This window comes from Choristoneura fumiferana, chromosome 30 (assembly GCF_025370935.1).
Source record: "Choristoneura fumiferana chromosome 30, NRCan_CFum_1, whole genome shotgun sequence".
Lineage (NCBI taxonomy): Eukaryota > Metazoa > Arthropoda > Insecta > Lepidoptera > Tortricidae > Choristoneura > Choristoneura fumiferana.
The window spans coordinates 1813652-1841314 of record NC_133501.1 but is presented as its reverse complement, the minus strand read 5'-3'; the positions used below and the strand labels follow the sequence as shown (position 1 = coordinate 1841314).

Below are 27663 nucleotides of genomic sequence, written 5' to 3'. Positions count from 1 at the left end.
CAATAAATTGTTGACGCGGAATCAGCTTTAGCCGATCAAATAACGTTTTATGTCCACGCAAATGTACAAATGCTTTATGGCCCCCATAGCATGGTGCTTGGTGCCCAAAAGGCTGGCAACATTCGCTCGTCGAATAGCGATATGGCAATTCGTAGAGATATGCCAGCCCTTTAGTCTCCGGTAGTGTCGAGTGTCGACTCGACTAGGCGCTTTTGCACTTTGTTTTGGTATATTGCATATTGTAGTTTGTGTGCGAGTGTGCGTCGGGACCTCATAGACTTAGGGTCTCAAAACCGACAATGACCACATTGTATGAAAGAATGAATAGAAAGAAAACACAAATTACTCCGTGGCCCAAAAATACGTTGACTTAATAGTCTTGGAAATTAATTGACGACACAGCGACCTTACTATCTCACACCCGTTTATATGCGTCGTATAAGGACAAGAAATTATTGCTTTGCATTGCGTAAACATGACAAAAACCAATAACTAAATAATTTTAATAACTTAATAATGTACCAATTCCGGCTACGAATAAATATTCTAATATTCTACGAATAAATATTTATTCGTACAATTCCGGCCTTACAATACCGACCTGATATTTCGTGTACACAGCCATAGAAACTCTTGTTAATTAGAAACCAGTTTGTATGAGCGTGTACACACACGAAATATCTTAATAAATAGTGTCACCCCAAATCGTTAACAAAACTACCTAAATAATGCAAAAACCCAACAAAGAAACAAATACAAATGAACTCATAACGTTACGTTACTTTTAAATTTTGTCAACCTACATCCGTTATTTATTTTACTTAAGTAGTGTTTATTTAACATTAGCCTCATTTTGTTCGCCGAGAGTAGATAGGTATTGTGCTGTTTATAACGCCGTATGCGTAACCGGGATTCGTTTCGCGGTCGACCTTGTCACTCGTGCTTCGTTCCAAATAAAGCGCAGCCGACTGTCACATAATGTTTTTTAACAAAACCTGATTTAATGTGTCGCATACTGGTGTCTATCTTGACATCATCACTGGTTCGGAGTACCTACCAACTTCGGAGTTGTAGCACGGAAAGATGAAAGCGAACAATGGATGGATAGCCAAGTGGTTAGAGAACCTGACTAGGAAGGTAGAACCCGGTCTCGATCCCTGGCCGAGGCAGATATTTGTATGAATAACACGAATGCTTGTGGGTCTTGGATGTTTATTATGTATTTATCTAAGTATATAAGTATGTTTATCCGTTGCCTAGTATCCATAGTAACTTTGCTTAGTTTACTACTGTACTTACTAGGTCAATAATGTCCCATAAGCTGTCGCAGCGTGTCTAGCCAAGCTCAAATAAAATGGAACAGGCGACGCAGCCGTGTGCATATTTACACGAATAATTTCGTGCTAATTTTTACCTCCTTCACAACTCGAAACCTATTTAATCTACATAAATGAAATTTGGCACATGTAGTCAAGCCCCTTAGCTGTAAGAATCCAAAATTTAAGCACGTTATAGTTACTACATACGGGACCAGGCGCTTTTGTACTTCTTTAACCTCATCACCGTCAGTCATCTAATGGAATGCCTCTCACGCCACGGTCATCTATAAATAACCAACATTCAATTCGAAATTAATCATTCTGCAATGAAATTAAAAATCAAGTTGATGTGTCGCTGTTTTTTCCGTAACGTAGGTACAGAGCAAGTTACTTCGTTTGTTTTGTGGCGGTGGAGAGGTTAATTCGTTTGTGTGCACTGGGACTCCATGGACTCAGGGTCTCAAAACCGACAGCAAATTGTATGCTTCGCACCCTGGTATTTACGTCCACTTGCAGGCTTTTTAATCTAGGTTTAAGTGGTCTTAAGTCCTGTCAGATCCATAAAAGAACTGTCAATTTAAGCCTTAAATCGAGATTTAAAAAAGCCTACAAGACGTCCTTAATTTTCCTGCTCTCGGCTGCTTTAGCCGCTGATTGCGATTTTCAACTTTATTTATGTACAGTACAACTAGAATGACAATCGCGCTCGGAACTCTCCGGTTTTCTTCGTTTTCCTAAAGATTCAAATGAGAGAAAAAGAAAACCCTTTTATTTCGAATTCCGAACGACATTAGCAAACTAAAGTGTAAACAATTTACTAATCCATTTCCGTTGGAAGTGTATATCTCTATACACATATCACCTACTGATGCGACGACGGTGAGGTGATGTCAGCTGATAGCAGTGATACTGAATGTGTTCACGCGATCAAAATAACTATCGATGGTGCAATATTTTTATTGTTAAGGTGTGCTTTCTGCGAAATCAGTGTTACCAACTCTCAAAAATATTTATTCCTAAATGTCAAGTTAAAAATTGCCACAATTAATTGGAAATCCCCCTAAAAAAAATTATAAATAAAAAATTATAAATTAACCTCTAAAATCAGGAACTTCCGTTATTGTTTTGTGGCGGCAAAATCTAGATTGGGTTACCCCATGCTCAATATTTTTACTGTTTATTATATTTTTATTTAAATTAATTCAGCATTCATTTGCAATACATAGGTAATCAATTAGATTAATTATTACTTCTGCCACTTAAAAATCTTTTATTTATCAAAACTAAGGAAGGATACACACATTAAGAAAACTTAACTATGAACTAAGTACCTTACTTAAAAAACTGAATACTAAATTGAATACAATATTAACATAGTTCGTAAGTATAACCAATGTCACTTATAATTTATGGATTTTATTATCTCAAAATATATATTTTTTATTAGCCATTTTCTATGTCCCATTCAAAAAATCAAAAAAATCAAAATCATTTATTCAGTAAATAGGCCGCAATGGCCACTTTTACACGTCATTTTTTAAACTACCAGCGCTTTCGGAAAGACCATCATTGCCAAGAAGAATGCGCCGCAAGAAACTTGGCAGAAAGACATTTTTTCAACATAAAATAATTACAAATAAAATACTTAAAAACTACAGTATACAATTAAATAAAAGAAAAAAATAAGCTTGCTGGTCAAAGGCCTCTCCCTCGGACTTCCAACTTCCCCTGTTGGCAGCTAAGTTTTGCCAGTTGTTTCTGAATGCGTCCAAGTCGTCCCGCCACCTCCGTCTCGGTTTCTTTAAATCAATAACAAATATGAGAAGTATGAAAAATAGGAAAAAAAAAGAGGAAAAAAACCCGGAATTTCAACTGCTAAATCTTCAGACGCGTGCGAAGTCTCGGGTAATGTCTAGTCCAATATAAACGGTGCCTCAACGGGCTCACGCCGTTTTGTCACTTGATTTGTTTTAAATATTTTTATTGATTATATGTATGTTAGTCTGTAAGGTTTTGTATGGGCCAAGAAGCCCGAAATAAATGGATTTATTATTTATTTTAAAACGCCCTCTCGACACACCTATTTTAACGTTTGTTTTTGCTTTAAACGTTGAACTAACAAAGAGAATACTACAACAACTTTGTATGTATTGTCGAGATTATATTTGCAGTCACTCCCTGCTGGCCTCTTTTTAGCAATTCAAATTTATTCTGAAAACTTTTCAATGTCAAATATCGTGTTAGAACATCGACGGCTAATACCCATAAATATTAGAAAATAAGTAAGTATACGTCGTTTAAGTAGCAAAAACTCCTTAATGTATTTCTGTACCCGACCCCACATTCGGTTTTGGTTTCTGCGTTAAATCCGACTAATATTATAAAAAAATGCGAAAGTTTGTGAGTATCTTAGATCTTAGTAATGCCATCATCACATCGATTCTCGCGTAACAGTTCCTGAGACTGACGACTCGGGCCAGACTTCTTTTACAAACTGACAATTAACAATAGTTATTTTTTTCCCGCGTCCAGATCTCAGCATCAAGATCGCGCATGGCAACACTGGCGTTTCGTAGGTGATATAATGCCAATCCTTAATAAACCCCGCATGTCACTGACCAATATTGATAATTCTACATATATATAATATAATATAATAGCTGTTGCCCGCGACTCTGTCCGCGTAGAAGTAAGGATCAACATAGGTTTACATCCTATTCGCAGACAGACCTGTTGCCCGCGACGCGAATATAGTTTACATCCTATTCTCAGACCTACCGAATATATCTACATAAAAAAACCGGTCAAGAGCGTGTCGGACACGCCCCAAATAGGGTTCCGTAGCCATTACGAAAAAATTAAGTAATATTTTTCTAATGATTTCGTATTTAGTAAATTTTATACCTTAGGCTGCTATTTACTTTTAAACTACTAATAATTTTCAAGCAAACTTAACCGTTATAGTTTTCCTTGTAAGTTTGATATACTTACTATCGTCCTGAATTTTTTCAAATTTTTCCACCCACCGGTTTAGATTTTAGAAGGGGGGACGCTCGATTTTAATGAAAATTTGCGCTTTAAAGTTCTATATTTCGCAAATGAATAGCTGAATCAAAAAATCGTCTTAGCAACTCCCTAATGGTTAAAATACCTATCCAACGATATCCCACACTATAGGGTTGGATGAGAAAAAAAAATCACCCCCACTTTACGTCTATGGAGGTACCCTAAAAAAAATGTTTTTTTAATTTTTTTATTGTACCATTTTATTGGCATAGTTTTCATATATATCCGTGAAAAATTACAGCTTTCTAGCATTGATAGTCCCTGAGCAAAGCCGCGGACGGACGGACAGACAGACAGACAGACATGGCGAAACTATAAGGGTTCCGTTTTTGCCATTTTGGCTACAGAACCCTAAAAAAATATAAAAGTTCGAAGGAGTTTGGCCACAAACATGTTTGACCCGAGAGTTTTATATATTAGATAATAGGTAAGCATATCGATAACCATAACCTAATAAAGCAGATAATAAAACCTGTTTCCCGCGACTCCGTCTGCGTAGAATTCATTATCGCTATACCGCGGGAACTACTTACGCAATTTTCCGGAATAAAAGCTATCCTGTCCTTCCCCGGGACTTAAACTATCTGTATTCCGAATTTCATCTAGAGGTAAATTGAAATCGGTTCAGCAGTTTAGACGTGATGAGGTAACAAACAAACAAACAGACTTCCAAACTTTCGCATTTACACTATTAGTGAGATTTATAAATATTTTTTTCTTTTTTACGAGTTCTGTGATAAGACCAACTTTAGGTAAGACTATGACATGTGTCCGCTCGTCTGTGACCGCGTCTGATAACGATATAATGGACTCCGGGATTTCCGAACCATCAAATAAATAACCTTTTAATCACGCAATGACCCTATGGCCCTGCTAATTAAATAGACTAATCAACTGGTGATAACCATTGCTAACTTCTCTTTTTTTAAGTAGTTAACTATTTTTCTGGCAACATCTACATAGCACTATTAATTATGTACCTAATCAAATTCAAACTCAAAGTCAAAATATCTTTATTCAATTTAGGCTCAACACCAAAGCAACAAAGCACTTATGAACAAAGAGCGGAATTTCTCATAGCAAAAAACAAACATCAAAGGGATTGAACATAAGTTTTATCGACTATTCCAGTTATCGATGTTATCGAATCGACTCTTCTTGTTATCGCCTTGTAACAATATTCTGTAAAATTTGACCTCTTTGATGAGCGACTTTCATCTCCATATTAAAATAAAATAAATCGCGCCAACGTCACATATTATGACATTTATGTCGCTTGAGTTTTTCTTAGTCATTCCCGTGTTATTAAAATGGTTAATCCTAAAAGAAAAACGATTGTCAAATGGATTAAAAAACATCCCTTACTTATTTACAATGAAGATTCTCCAACGATATTACTGCTCTAAATGTAAAGTTAATTTAAAGCAGCTCAAACTCTTTATATTTTTAATTGTAACTTACTTAAAAAGCGCTATTTTAAAAGTTCCTACTATTTCCTGTTTATATATTAATTACTGAAATATTTATCGATAGTCGATAAGACTTATGTTCAATTCCTTTGACGTTTGATTTTTGCTATGAGAAATTCTGCTCCTTGCTTATGAATGTCAAAAAAACTACCACTGTTGAGAAAAATCCGGCAAGAAACTCAACGAGGTACTCGTATATGTACGAGTATATAAACAGATTTACAATATTATTACTTAATTGATATATACATCACAAGCTTTTTTTTTTTCATTTTTAACGCAGTAGATTTCTTAAATATGCCGCATAATTTTTAAAGATTTTATTTATTTTGTTAATTCAGTTCCAATTTTGCGTCGTATTTTACACACTTCTAGTGGTTGAATTGACTTAAAACTTGGTAGGTACAGTCAGCAGCAGAAGTAGATGAGCATCAGTGGTGCTCAAATGAATCTACACTCTCTTATTACCTTGGCAATACAGTCGCGTATAGATCATTTTGAGCGTCGTGACTGCTCATCCACGTCTGCTGCTGACTACATACATGAAGGTAAGATGACAATGCAGTATAGACAATAGAAAGTATTGTCAGGAAAAAGCTTGTATTAAATATTTTTTGCAAAAGCTGTTTCATAAAAAAATATTGGATATCGAAAATACGAACTGAGACAGCGCTGGGAATCGAACCCAGGTCCTCCGCATTCCGTGCTGCGTATACCCCTACACTACCACTGGACTTAGTCTGGGTTCGATTCCTAACGCTGGTCTCTTTTTCTGGTTTTTCTGTGCATCCATGTCTCAGTTTGTATTTTCGATATGGTTTTACGGGATGACCGTAAAAGTAACAAATTTGAAGTTGAAATAAAAAATACAAAAAGACTCCAAATAACCAATCATAAAATATTGGATGTCATAACTGTATGGGGTATTTACTTGAAACGTTTGCGTCATTATGGTTTTATGGATGAACAATCGCAGGTGACGTGGTCTCTGGAAGACAAGAGTCAACTGGTGACGAACGACAGCAAACGAGTACCCGTGTTTATCCGTATTCAATCACAAATAAACTCAATTTTATTAAACAGCTAGCACGCGTAAATCATTAGATACAGCAGTACCCTTAGTGTAAGTTTTCGTTTACAAAATACGGCTCGATCGCGTCCGCGTTAAAATCTCAATTTGTATAGAAACACGAACATCGCAAACGTTCCGCTAGAGGCGCTGTTCGTGTTTGCATACAAATTGAGATTTTAACGCGAACGCGATCGAGACGTATTTTGTAACCGAAACTTACACTAAGGGCACAGTTGAATTGAAAGTTGAATTGTGTCTGTGGCACCGTAGCTCTTAAACGGGTGGACCGATTTGAATGTGGCTGAAAACAGGTTTTCTAGCGATGGTTCTGAGACATGTTTCATCAGAATCGGTCCAGCCGTTTTTGAGATATTAAACTTTGAAGTGACAAAGTCGGGGGTTTTCCAACTTATTGTTCGTTAGGTTAGGTTATTTATTACACTTGACTGTACATACATGAGATTGACTTCTGTACCCTATCTGTTTTGTGACCCTGGGGTTGCCAGAGATTTTTTTGGTGTTGGATGGCCACGGTCCTGAAGTTTCTGATGCAAGTGTCGCTAATGTCGCGAATATATATATTTAGTAATTCTTGTGTATTTTCTTTTTAACCCCCGACGCAAAAAGCGGGGTGTTATAAGTTTGACCGCTGTGTGTCTGTCTGTGGCACCGTAGCTCTTAAACGGGTGGACCGATTTGAATGCGGTTTTTTTTATTGGAAATCAGGTTCTCTGGCGATGGTTCTTAGACATGTTTCATCAAAATCGGTGTAGCCGTTTCTGAGTTATTGAACTTGGAAGTGACAAAGTCGGGGGGGTTCTAACTTTTTGGTCGTTGGGTTCGTCAGGGAGATGCGAGTGCCCTTGCACCCCCTCCCGCCGCTCATGAATAGGTATGAACAACCTGATACATTTAAAAAGTTAAACAATAGTTAAATGCGTAAGTGACATACCTACTGCATTAACATTAAAACTGCCTATAGTGGTTTTGTGACGCACATAAAATAACCAAGTACCTAGACATGATAATAACGGCACGCGTGCCATTTGACGAAAACATAGAACTTCATAAACATAGTAGTTTATTGATTTATTTATATTGTAGTTTATGTATTATATTGTTTAAAAGACTGTATAGTAGCTTCCACATTTTTTTTACTCTTAAACGCGCTCTTTGTCGGACCCTAACTGGTTACTCCTCTCATCTACTCAAAGGTTGACTGGTAGAGATCCCTTATAGGGATAAGTCCGCCTTTGTACAAGTATCTCAAAGTTTATCAATTGTGTTTTGTTTCTTTTCTTTTGTACAATAAAGAGTTTACATACATACATACAAAACAGGTTCTGTTTTATGTTTGTAAAAGTTATTATTGAAATCACGAAGCCGTGATAATTCTATATTATACAAAAAACTGCTAAATATCTCCGAATATATATTGAGAACTAACAAAGGCAAAATCTGTTAGTGTTTGGATTTTCGGTTTCGGCGAATTTCAACGTTGGATCTTATACGTTATATACGGTTTCGTATTGTATGTAAACTCTTTATTGTACAAAAAAAATAAAAGAAACGAAATACAACTGACAAACTTTGAGATACTTGTACAAGAGATCTTTACCAGTCAACCTTTGAGTGGATGAGAGGAGCATTCAGTTGGACGACACAAAGAGTGAGTAGGTATAAGAGTCAGAAATGGTAAAAGCTACGATACATTGGTTTAAACAATATAATACATACATTTAGTGCTACCAGATATTAAAGTTGCGTTCAGAAATCGTTTAAGGAACTCACCAATAATTCTTAATCGCGATTATTCGCGACACATATAGAATGCAGTAGGTTAGGAGAAATTACTATTTCAGAAATAAATTACTTTATGGCAAATGAAAATTCTGGAAAACGATACATTCGGGCATATGAAATTCGGGCAAACGATAGAGAACCTTTTTACCTATTATAAAGGAAATTCTTGTCAGTAACCATAACATGTTTATCACTAGGCATGTCTATATAGTATCTATAAATGTACCTATAACATTCGCGCATCTTAACTTCGCACGTCTGGCAGCTTGCCGAGCACTGTTTACAAACAAAGGGGTGTCGCTCACACCGATGCGTAATTCATCCTCCAGGGTTCCATCAAAGTGATAATATCTAGTACATATTGTTAGCAATAAAACTTGTATCTTTTGAAAAAGGAATAGTGTCATTTTTTCTGTATCATTCAAATTTACAAAAAAAAAAACTTTATCTATGAGACATTAAAGTTTTAAATTTCGATGTCATATTTTGTTGTATGATGGGATGGGTCGCAGGTGGTTATACTTGTCTCAGGATCATTATACGAGCGTTTCAACCATAGTAAAATAGGAGAAGTATGTAACCGCCCCTTTAGGAGACTTAACTGCCTACTCCGGCGCGGGCGCTTAGGGTTGTCGATGTCTATCGCTGTCTGTCTGTTTCGCTCTTTTTTTCGCAGCGCAGCCTTGACGAGAGAATATTTTAATCCTGCTTATATTATCAGTGTGTGCGTGCGGCGGGTGCCTGCGTATCGGCGCCAACTGGCGCACGCACATTTAAGCCGCGCGATGTACTTTTGTTTGTAGTGAAATTACTTGTCCTATTTTACTATGGCTTCAACCGCCGTAACTGTCGTGGTCACATTTTGTTATGAATGGGCTGAGAATTTGATGACATTGGCCATTATTTTTTAGCCGTCCTGTACTAGATAACCTGGAAACTGTAACAGAATACAATACAATACAATGTGGATTGTAATACAACATTTAAACAATAAAGAGATTTGAGCTTAATTTGCAAATTATGTTACTTTGATAATTCAATATTAAAATATAACGATAGCCAGAGGCGGCGCTACACATGAGCCATCGCCTACACCTCGTGCTTTGGAAGTTTCTCGTTTTTTTTGTTCATCTAAAAATCCGTAATTTAACGTGTTGTGTGCCATTACAGTGCCTCGCGAAATTTATCTTGACTACGCCAAATTTAGGTCCTGCATTGTCACTGACAAAGCAAAGAGATTCGAGCTTAACTTGCTAATTCGTTACGGTGTAATAAGCTCCCTTCACGAGTTATTTAACTCAGTGGGCAGACATAGCGCTACCGAGAAATTCTTTAAATATAGTGCGTGATGACTACCACAATGATTATAATACTAGCATGCCACCTAATTTAGGTCGATTGGTTGAATACATCAGCAACGAATAATATTAAAAACAAAATATAGTTATAATTTTCAATAGTACAAAAGTTTAATTTACCGCATTAAAAAACTTGATATTAAGTGTGCAAACTTGCGTGGAGAGCGTTCGGTACACTGCGCATTATGGAATTTTCCTATGTTATTTTAAACATCATGAACTTCTTATAGATTTTCCTTTAATGTACTTAATAATGAAAAATTGAATGTATTTGTAAACAATTTTACTCCCATTAGTTTCCGAGATAAAGAGGGATGTTTGTTGGATGAAAGTGTGCTATTTTATTTTTATTTTCTAATTTATACCTACTTTACAAGTGACCCCATGTTTAAAATGAATTTACTTACCCACGTTACATGACTGTTTTTGGATCACCGACTTGCATAATGTGTAGATAGCAATTCAACTCAATCGTTTCAGTAGTTTCGGAGCAAATTTGCTGTGACGGAAGACGGACTGATAGACAGACACGCAAGGGTTCCGATTTTCCTTTTGTGGTAGGTAAGGACTACGGCGTGCATTGAGGGTAGGCAGCGCTTGTCTTGCCTACCCTGCTACGGGAAGGCGGCGTGCTGCTGCGCAGGCGCAAACTGCCAGCTGCCTACCCTGGAATTGACCCACTGCACGTCAAAGTGTCGAGTAGTTCGTATCTCCGCAAAATAACCCCTGAATCAATCAATCGTTTGATGTGATGAATGATGATCCTCCTTAACGCTCCTTAATACACCTTTCTCTTTGTTCCAGGATGCACTTGAACTAGACCTCATCATGGGAACAGCAACAATGTCCGCCACAAAAACACCAATGGAGAAAGAAAAAAAACCGAATATAATAAAAATCATATCCACACTCTTCCAGAAGAAAAACAAAAAAGAACCGGAGAAGAAAAATGAAGAACCCAAGCCAGAATACAAACCTCTCAAAGTTACATCAGTTGCAACTCTGCTAAAAGACTTCCAGAAGATAGAAATAAAAGATAAAGAAGATGACAATAGAAGCGATGAGTTCAAGCAATTCTCTTTCACTAAAAGCGCTAAACCAGTAGAAACGTCTGACAATGAAACTGACGATTTAAAAGAAACAACTGAAACACGGAGTGGGAGGTTTGGTTCACATTCATCAAAAGACAGTGGATATTCAGAGCAGAATGAAACGAAAGATGAAAAAGACGATATAGTTAAGAAACTTGATAATTTAAAGATTGGGAAAGAAACGAAAACGCAAACTGTTGTTATATCTAGGACTCCCCTCAAGAATAGGGTCAGCGATGTTGTTGGTAAACCGCATCCGTATTCCAGAGATGCGGATAACTACAAACAGGTATATATATAACGTTTTAAGCGAAACTTTTTTCCACGCACGACTAAAGCATGAAACCAGCTTCCTGGGACAATATTTCCGGAGCGGTACGACTTAGGGATGTTTAAAAAACAAGCCTATCAGTCTCTCAAAGGGCCGGCAACGCACCTGTGATACCCCTCGTGTTGACACGTGTCCATGGGCGGCGGTGATTGCTTTCCATCAGGTGACCCGCATGCTTGTTTTCCCCCCTTACATATATAAAAATAATATATTATATAACTAATATTTTTTTAAATATCGTCAAAGATAATAAGGTATTTTGACACATCAATCAATTGAAGTACTCTTTATAAGCTGTCAAAAGTAGTCAAAACATGATTCAATGAACTATAAATAGTTACTTTGCTCACCCGCGACCTTACGATATTATGTCTATGCAACAAAGTATATTCATGCAGCTCCTTTGACTTCACACGTTCTCCACACTGCACATTTCTGCTGCACGCATGTTGAAGAACAGTGAATACATGTTGTTCACTTTTAATATTTTGACTTTGTTGTTTTTTGATTTTGACAAGCTTTTGACTGTGTCATAAAAGCTAATTTCACTAGGCATACCAACGTTAGATATAATTTTCATTAGCCCTAATATCATGACAGCTAAACTTGTATGTCCGAATTGATTACTAGACAGTGACTAGACCTAAAGTTTTACATCCTAATGGTTACTTGTACTAAACATTAAATGCTCTAATATAACTAAAACTGATAATGAACTGCGGGTAGTATGAAAAACTTGGACGTGTAAACTACCAACACTTTAGTCAACTCGTAGTAGTGATTCTATTCTCTTTAGCAGTTGTTGCTCGAAAATGTGCTTGTTTCCTTGTGTGTGTGCTAGTGCTACTAATACCGATGGCTGGATGGCTGGTAGGTCAATATAGCTGCTACATCAATCATGCAGGCCTACGCGTCTGTTCCAGATGAGTTTTGGCGTATTGTCTGTGCACGTCTTTGGTGGCTGACTAGACCGATGCGAAAGCGACATGTTCGTACACAGGTCTAACAAGAGAAGTTAGCGGAGGTTGGTGCAGAACCGCCTTGGTGTCGTTTCTGTCTCTTGTCAGGAAGTGTCTTGAGCCAGGCTTCATCTCAATACTTGCGATCCTCCAATACGCGTCTGCGCCAATCTGTGCGTTTTTCCGCTAGCTTTTCCCAGTTAAGGTGGTAAATTTTGAAGGTGGCCATGCTGCGCTTAGCGCAGTCCTTTAATCTGAACCAAAAGGTCTCCCGAAGTGTCGTCGTGTCTGGCATTGGCCAAGAGCTGCTATATAGTGACTATCAAACGGGCGTCACCCGTAACGTATAGCTTTTGTATAATCTTAGACCATATTTAATGCGTTGATCCAGGAAGAAGGGCTACGAATTAGCTCGGAACATGTCGAGTTAAACTCGATTTAAGACGTGAGTTATCCGGTATTTATCGATGCACATGAGCTGGCACGAATGAACTGAATGAGTGAATGAAAGTATCATCTGCGTGCTAGCTATTTGAAAACACCACACAAATGTGAAAATGTGCATCAGTCAATTTCCTACAAAAATGTCTAAATGTGTTAAAAATCACGTCCTTTAACTTCAGACGTTAGCCTAATCTATCATTCAATTAACACCTATTAACGGTCAGTCTGGAAGTCTCGTTTCATTATTATTATACGGTTGCGAACGTTATTTATATTAATTAACTTACACTTAGAGGCCTTAGATTAGAGCATTAAAGCAAGAGGAGGCGTCTTGCGTTTCATCATTATATAGTATAGATAGTGCCACGAGAGTTGAAGTGAATGATTACACTCACAGCTACATCGAAAATACAAACTGAGATATGGATGCACACAATTATGATTTTTTTTTTTAGTCTTTTTGTTTTTATTTTTGTTTTTTTAATCATAATTTTGATTGCTTAGTAGCGACATCTCTTGTCTGGGTGAGCGGTTAGTTCCGAAAGAATGTGACGTCTCTCGACGAAACATAGATGTCGCCAGTGCTCCTGCTTAAGTAGCATAGTAGAAATAAGCAACCTAAGATATGTATGCATAGGAAAAATTCGTGTCTAGATTCCTGTCCAGCAGTGGTGTAGGAGTTATAGCACGCAGCACGGATTGATGAGGACCTGGGTTCGATTCCCAGTGCTAGTCTCTTTTTGTGCATCTGGTTTTTCTGTGCATCCATGTCTCAGTTTGTATTTTCGATATCGTTTCACGGGATACCCATAAAAGTAACAAATTTGGAGTTGAAATAAAAAATACAAAAAGACTTCAAAAAACCAACACACAGCTACAACATTTCGTATAAGGCCAGCAGGATTTGGACATTTACTCATTCATTCTCATTTCTTCATTCATAAATTATTACTTACACAGCTACAAAAAGAACTGATTGCAAAGGAGAATAAATGAAATGAATGAGTAAATGTCAAAATCTTGCTGTCATTACACGACATGTTGTAGCTGTGTGTGTAATCATTCACTTCAAATCTCGTGGCACTACCTATATTAGCTTATAAACGCCCCACTGCTGGGCACAAAGTTCCTCTTAGAATGATACGGCGGACGGCTATGATACTATCAGCCAGCGCCCTTGGCTAATCAGAAGGCTATATACTCCTGCGCAGTATCGCTGCAAAGCCGTCAACGCGTGCTTCTGCAAACATACCTGATGCACTGCAAAAACGCGTTAGCCCCATCAATATCCTAAATCCGTTATTGTAGGTACTAGATGCGCAGGGCGTTAATTTAATAGGTACTTACTATACTTTATTTTGCCAATTTGCCATATCCTGTATATTATTATGCAAATATAGATATATTATGTTAGCTAAGAGAAAAATTGATTCGGATGAAAATTGGATTTATAGTGATTTTTTGAAAAACCTGTATATCAGTCTCGTTTTAAAAATGTCTACTTGTAAAGGTAGCTTAAAAATTGTTTTTCTAGTCGATAACATGCGTGGTCAAGCTTTAATGTATAAAATAAATAAATAAAAAATAGGTACTTAGTCAAATACCTACTCAATATCAATATCAATAGTAATAAAGTAATTCATGAACTTTCATCATTCTTTCGATAGGTAAGCTATCAGATACGCGACATTGACAACGAAATGTGATAAAATAAAGCACCATTTTATTTTATCCGGCTTTTCGGCTAGACAAAGAAAAGATATCTTAAATTGACATGAATTAGTGATTAATCAAAATATCTGTAACAAAAAAGGTAAATAGGATATTTATTTAAGTTTTACTTACAATTTGAATAAATTTTTAGGGTTCCAAAACTCACCTGGAAGATTTGAGCGAATTCCTTTGCGTCCTGTGACAGTTCACCATTTTGAATTATTATGAAGCTAAAGTGCTAGTTTTTTTACGTAATTTGACCTGTGATGTCAATGACCCCTAATCTCACCTAATGCAGTTGCAAATGAGGCCAAAGGTGTATCTCACTGGTTCAGTACTTAGTTTCGAGCACGATCTCCTCTCTTATTTGTTTGCGGGGCAAAGATACTCGTATCTTTTGTTTTTTTGAAAAGTTTTTGCGAACTTATGTTCGGAGAAATGCATTTTCTGTGAACAAAGCACTCCATAGTTTACGAGGAAGTCTATATGGGTTTTTTGCAGCTGCTTGCCTTAGTTTCTCGCTATTCGAATTCTTTGACTCTACGGCCATTGAATACGTCCTAAAACCGCTAAACGGATTTAAATGGCCTTTGATATGGAGTCGGGATAAAATTTCGAAAATTCACGTAAAATTTGGTTTACGTGTGTGTAGCCGCTGGTAAACATAAACACTAGTTTGTAATAATATATTGTAAGGATTGTAGTTTATAGCATTAGATAAGAAAGTTAGCCTTTGAAAAAGCCCCACAATAAATCTAGATCGTTTAAACTATTTTTTGAGCTTGACAGTATACTCTATTTATCTAACTAAGAATAGAGAAGTAAATCGTGAACTTGAAAGAAAAAACATCCATTCATAACAACGTGGAACAAAGAAATTAAAAATAAAATTACTTAATGAAATAAAAAATGCTCATATCACAAAATGCTCCCAAATCAGCAAACTGCCTATCTTGCTAACGGCGCTGATATGTCATTTTTTTGACCTTGGAACGCTGTTTTCTCAAAATAGAACAAAACCGACTGAACCTCGTCTGAAGCCCGTTTGTGCCTTCCCTAAATTATTTCAATTCAGTATTTATTCAAAAACTTCATCTTTTCAGATATGTCGGGTCCCGTTCAACACGAACAACTACACAGGCGGCCAAGTCTTCGTAAAACCCAATACAGACCTCTCCGAAATCAACCAAGCTCTCTCCACAATCGAGACAAACGTACAGAACTTTCCAGAAAACTGCGAGCAACAAAGCTTACTCTGGCAAACCGCGCAAGAATACGTCAACGAAGATGCATCCGAATTACCAGAGGATATACTCCACGATTATATCGAAATGCTTAGCGAGAACTACATCCCCAAAGAGATAGATCCTCTAGAAGAATTCAACAAAACACTCTTAAATTTCGAGCTAGACAGCAGCTACCAAGCCGCCTATCCAACGCCGCCGTATTCTGAAAATGTATCCAGCCCAGTTTCTGTCAATTTGGGTTCACCACAACTCACTAGCTCAGAGTACATTCTATCTCCGGACCGCTCATCACCTATCTACAACAGTGACTTGGAAAAATACCAAGATATAACCACAGAAGTAGAGAGATACCAGGAGGTCCCAAAGGAGTTGCATCAAGATTTGCACCAAGAGCTGCTTGATTCAGAAAAGAAGCGGCCGAAGGCATCATCAGGGTCGCTGATGACAATGAAGCAGTATAAAGATCTACAGAAGGAGCTGTTGGCGGAGTTTGCTAAGCTGGAGTGTTGTCAGATGAGCAGGAAACCTTGCAAGGAGATATTTGAGGAGCATGCGAGGAAACTGAAAGTGGAGGAGAGGAAGGGGTTGTGTGTGAAGCTGTCGCAGCTGGATACGAAAGCAGCGTACGGGTGAGTCTTTTTGAATCCTAAACCCACCCAAGGGGGGCCACTACGAAATTGGAAAATCGAAGTTCGTATCGTACCGTCTCTCTCACTCTTGTTTAAATAATATTAGCGTCAGCGGGACAGCAAGATACGAAGTTCGAATTTTGCACTTCGTAGTACAGGGCCATTTGTTCGTAGGCCAGGGCCGACTATAGACAACCATCTAGGTACAGTCACCAGCATTAATATCTGCCACAGCGGAGCGTGCAAAAATATCTGACACGTCCTTCCGGCCCTAGAAATAGAGTCGTATCAGATATTTATGCACGCTTGTTGTGTCAGATATTGGTGCTGGTGACTGTACACCGGACAAGTCTGCCTTTGGCGCGCTTTTAGATACGACAAGCGACAAATTGACAGGTCGTGTTTGTTACACATAGAATACCTACTCATACTCACTTCTACGAGATAAGTCTATAAAAGTTAAAAGGTTGTACGCTGAATCTAATTTTCAATCTAAATATACCTATTTCAAAGTAAATGGACATGTACGTGTACCATCAGCCAAATAAGTGGTCTATCAATTTTTAAACAAGTTCCTATGAATATGTATGAATATGTCGCTAAAGTCGAACTTTCAAGTTGACAGACACGTTATTGGATTATTTTGACGTGCAAACGCTCAACGTTAGGCGGTAGATACATAATGGCTGGTGGTACCTGCCGACCCGTTCGATGGTTCCCCCGTTTCCACAAACAACATGGTTTTTATTGGAAGGTTATTCATTCAGCGCGTGACCCATTTTTCACGCGAAAGCAGAGTGGATTGACAACATACATATATTCATTAGGTGAAGTACAATTATTCGCCAGCCGCTAAAGGCTTGAATTATCATATATCTGTGAGGAAAACTGAGGGCTTGCGTCATCCAGCCCACTCGGGACGAAAATAGCTGTTTTACCTCCAAGACGTGAAATATACTATTTATTTGAATATTATTGACTTGCATTTATATACAGGGCGATTCTGGAGACGTCATTAGGACCAACATTATGTTGAGTGGGGCCCAATTTATATATTTTTTTTATTATTAATTTGTTATGTCCCTCTAAAGTGTTTTTCTGTGTATGGAAAATGTGTACCTAAATCTATTTCTCAGGTTACAAAAATAACTAACCCAAAACAAAAAACCATGTATATTTCCCGGGTTTATCCCAATAAAATATAAACCACTTTTCAAATGACGAATGAATTCTTCGCGGATAAATTATTCTAGAATAAATGACCGGCCAAGAGCGTGTCGGACACGCCCAAGATAGGGTTCCGTAGACATTACGAAAAAATCAAGTTATATTTTTCTAATGCTTTCGTATCGTGTACGGAATCTTCCTAGTTTAGGTATATTTTATACCTTAGGCTGCTATTTAATATCTTACTACCATCCTGAATTTTTTCAAAATTTTCCACCCAACAGTAGATTTTAGAGAGGGGCTTAAAGTTGAATATTTCGCAAACCGATACCGATCACTGAATCTCGAAAAATCGTCTGGGCAACCCCCCAATGGTTTTAAAAGACCTATCAAACGATAACCAAAACTATACGGTTAGTCGAGAAAAATAAATCACCCCCACTTTACGTGTATGGGAGGTGCCCTAAATTTTTTTTTTACCACTGTCTTCGTGACATATTACGTGGCATATTACTATGTATATTCCAGGAGGCTTAACGATGGCAACAAGTTACAAGCTGAAGGAAAGCATTTTATTCTATCAAAGAATTCTTTAAATAATAACATGAAAGTTATCACATTGTTCAATTTCAATTTTCAATTATTTATTTGCATTAAATGTGGCCTTATAAATATGTTGCATGTTGTTATGCAGAAATTAATATTAAATTCAATTCAAATCATTTATTTCATGTAACAAAACACATAATATATTAGTAAATAAATTTAAGAAGGGGTTAGTAACTTATTTATCTCTAACGATTAATTTCAATTTTACAATTTATTAATAATCAGTATTTAATCTTGCTGAATAACATTATTTATTTTAGGTAAAAAAAAAATCTAGAAAATAAGATTTGTTTGCATGCCAGTGTATCTGGTTAGACATAATTATCGCAGCTCATTAGCACTATTTTTTAAGACCGATTTACCATGTCTGAAGCAAAATAAACTACTTCATTTCAAGAAAAAGTTTATCGACTCAATTCCTTATTTACCGCCCTTAGGACACAATGTACTATTAAAACAAACCAATCTAACTTGGGGGACATCCCAAAAACGTGTTTAGTTCTAATTTCAAGTTTTTTATTTAAAATTTTCCTTGTTTGTATGTTACTGAATTAGATAGGTATGTACCGGTAATAGTAATATTATTATGGTATGGAGCTGATATGTAGCTATATATGCTTATAAACAGGGAGATTCTGATTAGATAAAATCGGTTCGGTTAGTGCACGACCCCGAATTTGCCGACCCGGAATTATTAAATTATTATTAAATTACCTACTTATATAAATAAAATATATCCCACTAATATCATAAATGAGGTTCGTGAGTTCAAACCCCGGCCCGCACCTCTGTGTTTTTCGAAATTCATGGTGCGAAATTACATTTAAAACAATTATTAAGTACCTACGAGCTTTACGGTGAAGGAAAACGTTGCGAGGAAACCTGCACACACCTGTGAAGTAATTCAGTGGTATGTGTGAAGTTCCCAATCCGCACTGGGCCTGCGTGGGAACTACGGCCCAAGCCCTCTCATTCTGAGAGGAAGCCTGTGTCCAGCAGTGGGACGTATATAGGCTGGGATGATGATGATGAATATCGTAAATGCGAAAGTTTGTTAATCTGTTTGTGTGTTAAATTGTCACGTCTCAACCGCTGAACCGATTTAGATGAAATTCGTTATAAAGATAGTTTGAGTCCCGGGGATGGACATAGGATAGTTTATATCCCGGAAAATTGCATAGTTCCCGCGGGATAGTGATAAACGAATTCTACACGGACAGAGTCGCGGGCAACAGCTATTTTACAACAAACTATCCTAGACTTAAAATGCCTACATAGAACAAAAAAAAACTCAAATTAAACACAAACAACAAATGATTAAGCCGTGGTGGCCTAGTGGTTTGACCTATCGCCTCTCAAACAGAGGGTCGTGGGTTCAAACCCCGGCTCGCACCTCTGAGTTTTTCGAAATTCATGTGCGGAATTACATTTGAAATTTACCACGAGCTTTGCGGTGAAGGAAAACATCGTGAGGAAACCTGCACAAACCTGCGAAGAAATTCAATGGTGCGTGTGAAGTTCCCAATCCGCACTGGGCCCGCGTGGGAACTATATGGCCCAAGCCCTCTTGTTCTGAGAGGAGGCCTGTGCCCAGCAGTGGACGTATATAGGCTGGGATGATGATGATGAATATCGTAAATGCGAAAGTTTGTTAATCTGTTTGTGTGTTACCTTGTCACGTCTCAACCGCTGAACCGATTTAGATGAAATTCGTTATAAAGATAGTTTGAGTCCCGGGGATGGACATAGGATAGTTTATATCCCGGAAAATTGCATAGTTCCCGCGGGATAGTGATAAACGAATTCTACACGGACAGAGTCGCGGGCAACAGCTATTTTACAACAAACTATCCTAGACTTAAAATGCCTACATAGAACAAAAAAAAACTCAAATTAAACACAAACAACAAATGATTAAGCCGTGGTGGCCTAGTGGTTTGACCTATCGCCTCTCAAACAGAGGGTCGTGGGTTCAAACCCCGGCTCGCACCTCTGAGTTTTTCGAAATTCATGTGCGGAATTACATTTGAAATTTACCACGAGCTTTGCGGTGAAGGAAAACATCGTGAGGAAACCTGCACAAACCTGCGAAGAAATTCAATGGTGCGTGTGAAGTTCCCAATCCGCACTGGGCCCGCGTGGGAACTATATGGCCCAAGCCCTCTTGTTCTGAGAGGAGGCCTGTGCCCAGCAGTGGGACGTATATAGGCTGGGATGATGATGATGAACAAATGATTAAAAACAGCCCCCTTAGGCAAGATTCCGAAAATGCTGACAGCGTTTACTCTTTGAATAGCTAAGCTAATTCTATGTCCGAGGAAGCTGCCGGCTCTTCGGTCCCCTGTTATAGATATTTTGGTAAAGCTTCAAGGCGCTAGGACCCAACGGACCAAGGGTCTCGACACCAAACGGGACAAAGTCATATTCAAAGTCAAAGTCAAAATATGAATGTCAAAAAAAATCTACCACCGGTTCGGAAAATCCTCTGTTGAGAAGAATCCGGCAAGAAACTCAACGAGGTATATTTTTTGTCACACCTCTCCTTCAGAAAAGTAACTTTTCCTCCCTGGCGAGAGGGAGCAAAGTGCAACTTTTCTGTTCAAGGCTTTTCTAAGTGTTTTATTGCAAATGCCATTTTTTGAAGTTGATAATTTTAAAGTCACGCCATTTTCTATGCTGGTTGTTCTTTAATAATATTTAGAATTATTTTTTTCAAGTTTATTAATGCTCGGTGTGAAAAGTTGTATGAGCCACTCGGGAGCAAAATATTTTCATCTTGGACGCTTGAATCCCTCATTACGCTTAGGATTCTACTTTACAATCCCTCTCTACGCTCAGGATTCTATTGTAGAATCCTTCGCTCCATTCTGGATTCAATTTACGCCCTCGCCGTAAATACACCATTTTGCTCCCTTGTGACACAAATAACTATTAAACAGAAATATTATTAAATGATATCTATACATCACAAGTACTTAACACAACTTTATTTTTAACACAATAAGTTCGCTATTTGAAGGGACCGCTAATGCGGATCGGAATTATTTCCAAATATCCCTGTCCATGATATAATCATTAACTTTATAATACGCCTTTGATATTAATGTCTTCTTGACAACAGATCTGAATTTTAAATGTGTTTAATTTATAATATTTTTTGGAATTTTATTATAAAAACGTATGCAACTTCCCAGAAACGACTTATTCGGTGCCCTAGGCCTGTGATTACATGAGGGTATGAATTATCACTGTCGATTTTTGTCGTTCATTCAAGGCGCCAATTACAGGTCGTACATTAGCTGCACACGATAAAATGTAACAAAACAAAATTTGATTCTTACTATATTCCCATGGGAATCCCTGAAAATTGAATCGTGGTTTTCTTTTTCTTTCACAAGCTAGAAAATACAATTGTAGCGAAAATATATGCATCATTCTCGGCGCGCTTAATAATCTACCTCTTTTAAAGTATTATTAAAGTATATTAATGTGATATCATTACAGACTAAAGGTAATTATAGTATTCAACTATGAGTGAAAATAACAAAAGTTTAAAACATTTAATGTTAGAACATTTTTGCCTAGCTTAAAGTAAAAAGTTTTCGTTGATATTATAATAAACCAACTCAAAATAATGCCAAAATCAGTACTTACTCAAATTTCGAAAAAAAAAACAGAATACCTACATTCTATACCATACAGGATACATATATTCTCCCACAGATTTAGTACAACCATAACTATTTAGACATTTCTTTCAAAGGAACTGTGAGTCTAATTGTGCAGTTGATTGAATATCTGGTGTTCAGGGCTAAAACTAAGTGCTTTTATGGTGTCATCTACCATATTACATCAACATCACAAAGAAAACATAAAACACTGTCTCCCGCTCAGGTATTTCAATATTTGTCCAACCATTTAAGTATGCATCGATTTGAATAAGTTGTGACAGGAATAGACGTGAAGTAGGTACCTGCGCAGGAGCAGACGTCGGTACACAAACACGATGCAGAGCTGACAACATAACGAGTTTGAGAAATATCGTTTATTTATGCTGGCTCGTAAGCCAATCGTTTGCGTACAAACCAGGGTTATATTCATAGCCTACTAGTACTAGTATTTAAATAAATAAATATCATGGGAAAGTTTACACCAATTGCCCTAGTCCCGAACTGAGCAAAAGCTTATATAGATAAATATACCTTAATAATCAAACATCCAAGAGCCGAGAAAAAACATTCGTATTATTCATACAAATATCTGCCCCGGCCGGGAATCGAAACCGGAACCTCAAGCTTCGTAGTCGGGCTCTCTAACCACATGGCCATCCGGCCGCCTAATTTGGGTCAATCAACTTGTATTTAAGTGTGGGTACTTATATTATTCTGTCCCGCAACTCGGGTGACATCAGTTACACTTTGTGTAACTGTGTGTGTTTGTTTCTATTGGTTAATGAACACATTCCGCGCACCTCTCTGGTGTAAATGCAGCCTAACGTTACTTTGCATAAGTAAGAAAGGTTCCGTTTTTGCCATTTTGGCTCCGGAACCCTAAAAAGTATGTAAGTATTAAAGTAAGATTTGAGAAGTGAACTACTATGTGAAAATATCCGTAATCGGGCTGTTACAAAACATTCACAAATGCAAAACAAATAGATAAAGAGAAAAGAAAAGTATTTACTTTGCAATCTTAATAATATTATAAACGCGAAAGTTTCTATGGATAGATGTTTGTTTGGATGATTGTTACTCTTTCACGCAAAAACTAATGAACGGTATTGCATGAAGTTTGACATACAGATAATATAGGTAGAGTCGAAAATACAAACTGAAATATAGATGCACAGAAAAAACAGAAAAATAAGACCATCACTGGGAATCGAACCCAGGTCCTCGGTAATCCGTACCGCGTGCTATACCGCTACACCACTCAACGGTACCGACACAAATTTCCCCTATGCACCTCATATCTCAGCTTGTTTGTTTCTTACTTAGTCACTTAAGCAGCGACGCTAGCGACATCTATGCCGTAGCCCTCATCGAGAAACTTTCAGTTTGTATTTTCAATTTAGGTTTTACGGGATGACCGTAAAAGTAAAAATTTGGAATTGAAATAAAAAATACAAAAAGATTCCAAAAAACCAATCTTAATAGGTAGAGTCATTCACGATGACGCGTGCATGTCATTAATGTCTAATTTTGAGAAAATCACGCGTCTTCGTCGATGGCACTAGGTATATATAGGTACTCTGGATTAACATACATTTAGGCTACTTTTTATCCGTAAATAGTGGTTCCTGTAGGAAGTTTCAAACTACATACCAATTCTGCGGCAACGTCTAGTTGAGGATACACATGTATATATCTAGCTAAAAATATACAAGCAGGCTCGTGTCCAAGCCTCCAATGTGTGCAAGCCTGGTTTGAACTATTTTTCCTTTAGTAACCACGTGTTGAGCGAGTGAACACGCGACTACGTTATTTCCCGCACTATAAATTAACTTTACTTACGTTTAAAAAATACCGGACAAGTGCTATTACTACTAAAACACGAAGGGTTCTGTACAGTACAGACGATTTTCAATTAGGGGACGTTCAAGTATTTCGTAACGCAATTTTTGACAAGGGAGGAATGCAGGAAGGAAGGCAATTGGGGGGGAGGGGTTGTGAAACGTTGACGATGTGTTACAGGGGCGGGAGGGGGTTCAAAGAACGCGTTACGTCACAGTTTTTTTGTAACAAGTACTATAATGTCTCCAAAAGTGGGAAATTCGCATCATCAGTTGATGTTCTTGGCCTATAAATGCTCTCATGCTGATTGCCAGTGGAACTGTGCCAAAAAATACCAACTAAATTCGTTAAAACTGCTAAAGAAAAGCTAAAAAAAAATAAGAAATGGTCATTTGGTTGTTATGTAACGTTTAGGAAGGGGGAGTACCGAAAAATGTTACGGCGCGTTACATGGGGGGGGGGGGGTCAAAATCTCCAAAACTTGCATTACGTATTATTTGAACGCCCATTTTACCATAAGCACTACATATTTGTATATTAGTCATTTACGGACTAATAAGCAATATCTTTAAAAGGGTTATTTTTTAAGGATTTCCCTTTTTAGGGTTCCGCACAAATAAAACGGAACCCTTATAGGATCACTCGTGCGTCTGTTTGTTTGTCCGTCCGTCTGTCACAGCCAATTTGCTCCGAATTTACTGGACCCCAAATCAAGTGAAATTTGGTAGGATGGTGTAATCCTATGACCCGAACACAGATGTGCAAAGTAAATAAATATTTTTTTTAATAAGGGTAAGGGTCATTGTCGGGGGACAAATCGGGAAACTAAAAAATAAAGTTTTGCAAACCATACTGTGTCATATATAAAATGAAAGAGTTCGTTATAGGGATCTCAAATATATTTTTGTTATTATTATAAAATATCAACAGTGTTGATTTTATTCACGAAAGAAGACGAAAATTTACCATTCCCAAACCCCCCACCCCTGATCTCCGAAACAATCAATTGAAAATAACGTGGTTCACTAAAACCTCACTAGATAGCGCTAGTAAGTTGTGACGAGGGAACCCGTCACGAGTCAAGGAACGTGCGGCTACAACACTGCGCCAGGCTGACGCAACCGCTGCCGACACCTGCGAGCCAGACCGTGCGCTACAACACTGCAGCGCCGCCCCCGCCGCCGCCCGCGCACCGCACCATACCCCGCGATAGTATATAACCGCGCCGCACCGCCGAGAGCAGGAGTTGCCCGGCGTCCTCCGACGCGACTAGACCGGAGCGGTGCGATCTCTCGCGCAGCCTGGCTGGACGTGTGGGGCCGTCGAGTGACGCCCCCCCTCCGATTCCTCCTCTCCCCGCTAACCCCCTCTAGCCTCCCGTACCTACTAATTACCGCCTCGCCGCCGCGGTGCGATCGACCTCGCGCAGTGGTAGCGGAGTGAGGATAACCGCCCGTAACATCCGTACTAAACACTGACCCGCCACCGCGGTGCGATCTACCTCGCGCAGTGGAGCGTGGCCAGACCCGCCGTCCATCCCGTATCCACTAACCACCGCCTCGCCGCCGCGGTGCGATCGACCTCGCGCAGTGGTAGCGTGGTGTGAATAACCGTCCGTGCCGTCCTTACTAAACACTGTCCCGCCGCCGCGGTGCGATCGTTCTCGCGCAGTGATAGCGTGGACAGAATAACCGTAGGTTAAGTTCGCCGTAGTTTAAGTAGTGATTTAGTATTTAAGGTGTAGGTTTACTAGTTATCAATAAACAGGCATAAAAGCCCTCAGTATTGTGTATTATCAAATCGGTGTTTACATCATCTCCCTGACCTAGACCCCTGAGCTAGTCCGAGTATAGAAAGCCTCCAGACCCTCAGTGCGCAGCCGCACCTGGATCGTAGGCTAATGTTAGCGCGGCGCGAAGGTGCCACGGTACGTTTGCAATCTAACGTGGCAGTCAATCCCCTCGCCTGTCCCGCGGGAGACCGGGGTTCGACTCCCCGCCGAAGCGCCACGTTACATTTGGCGCCCAACTAAATAACTCACAGTGTTTCGCTCAGAGTCAGGAGAGATAGTAGAGAAAAACCGACGATTACGACAAACGAACAGACCGACCGACAACACGCACGGACTAATCGACTTAGTACGAGGCGTAATGCCCACATCCTGGATATACAGCCTACCGAAAACAGAATTAATTAAAGAATCAAAAGAACAAGAGTTACCGACCGACAATTTAACCGTAGAACAACTACGAAAACAACTAGCCGACCACATCCGAAGCCAAGAAGGCCACGAAACAGAAGACACGAAGGAGACCGCGATACCGAACGAAGGGGAAACAACCATGAGCACCGAAAAACAACCAGAAATGGACATGACGAGTCTAACGAGAAGCTGGGGAGTAACGTTTGACGGAACCGGTGATCCGGTAGAAATCCTAGAAAGGATAGAAGAGTTGATGACCTCGAAAAACATCAAAAAGGATCAAATGCTCCAAGCTCTACCACACGTGTTAAGGGGGAAAGCACTGTGGTGGTACAGAAATAATAAAGATGCATGGGAAGATTGGGACGGGTTCGTGAAGTTGTACAAACTTTATTATTTTCCAAGCAATTACGAAACAAGACTAGAAGAAATAGTAATCACACGAAAGCAAAGGTTCGCAGAGAAATTCACAGATTACGTGACAGACTTACAGACAATAATGAGAAGACAAGCCAAACTGTCGGAGGAACAGAGGATAAACCGGATCTATGAAAACATGCACCCGAATTACAAAACGTACGTAAAGAAACAAGACTTCACAACCATAGAGGACCTCATACAACTAACGACCGACTACGAAAATATACAGAAGGAAAAATTCAAAGAAAAAACCCGAATAGGACCGATACCGCAGCTAGAAACCAATTACCGACCAAAGGGATCACCAATGGAGCACCGACCAGGCACAACAAGCGGGCGAGGGAAAATACAACCCAACTACAACTCCGCAACATGCTGCTGGTCGTGCGGCAAACCGGGACACTCCACAAGAGAATGCCGAGGCAGGAGGCAAATATTCTGCAGTACATGCGGGAAAGTAGGAGTATTGAGCAAAAACTGCTGCAGATGGACAAAGGAAGGTGCAGGAGCAGCAAATGAAATACAAAGGGAGGACAACCGGTATTTCAAAGAAGCATCTATAATGGGAGGAAAACAAAAATGCTTGATAGACACAGGCTCAACTAACACATATATAAATGCAGATACGTACAAGAAATGCGTCGAAAGCAACGCAACCCAGAAGGATAGGCGTAGGAAAATAATACTAGCAAACGGTAACGAGGTGGAAATAAACAAGGACGTCCTAGTCTCTATAGAGCTGAATGGAATCACATTTAAGCACTGGGTTAGAGTGTTGCCAACAGCAAATTGCACCATTATTGGAATGGATGTATTGAGACGAGTGGGACTGACCCTTCAGTGGGGAAACACCCCAGCTAAAAAAGAAGACAGCGACGTCACAAAGGAAAACCAAGTGGAAGAAAACAATACCGGCCTAACACAGAAACAGAAAGAGGAACTGGAACAGATGTTGACCGCCGAGTTTGAGAAATGCGACAAGAGCCCGATTGGCAACACATGGATGGAACACCGGATCAAACTAGAACACAATAAACCAATAAAGCAAAAAGACTACCCGAGGAAACCCCACCAGCAAAAGAAAATTGATGAACACGTGAAAACCATGTTGGAACAAGGCGTCATAGAACCGTCCGAAAGCCCGTATAGCTCACCAATAGTGCTAGTAAAGAAAGAGAATGGTGACCGCCGAGTCTGTATTGACTTCCGTAAGAAATATGAAATCTCCGAAAAAGACGCATACCCGATACCGC

General features: G+C 38.8%; 1 protein-coding gene across 1 annotated transcript in view; it reads left to right on the top strand.

Moving 5' to 3' along the window:
- The window catches only part of LOC141444571 (uncharacterized), a 52060-nt gene that overhangs the window by 6322 nt on the left and 18075 nt on the right, over positions 1-27663 (top strand). The window contains exons 2-3 of the mRNA XM_074110136.1: positions 10892-11467; positions 15729-16501. Coding sequence (XP_073966237.1) covers positions 10916-11467; positions 15729-16501 — 1325 coding nt within the window. The 5' untranslated portion in view covers positions 10892-10915. The remainder of the gene's footprint in view (positions 1-10891; positions 11468-15728; positions 16502-27663) is intronic.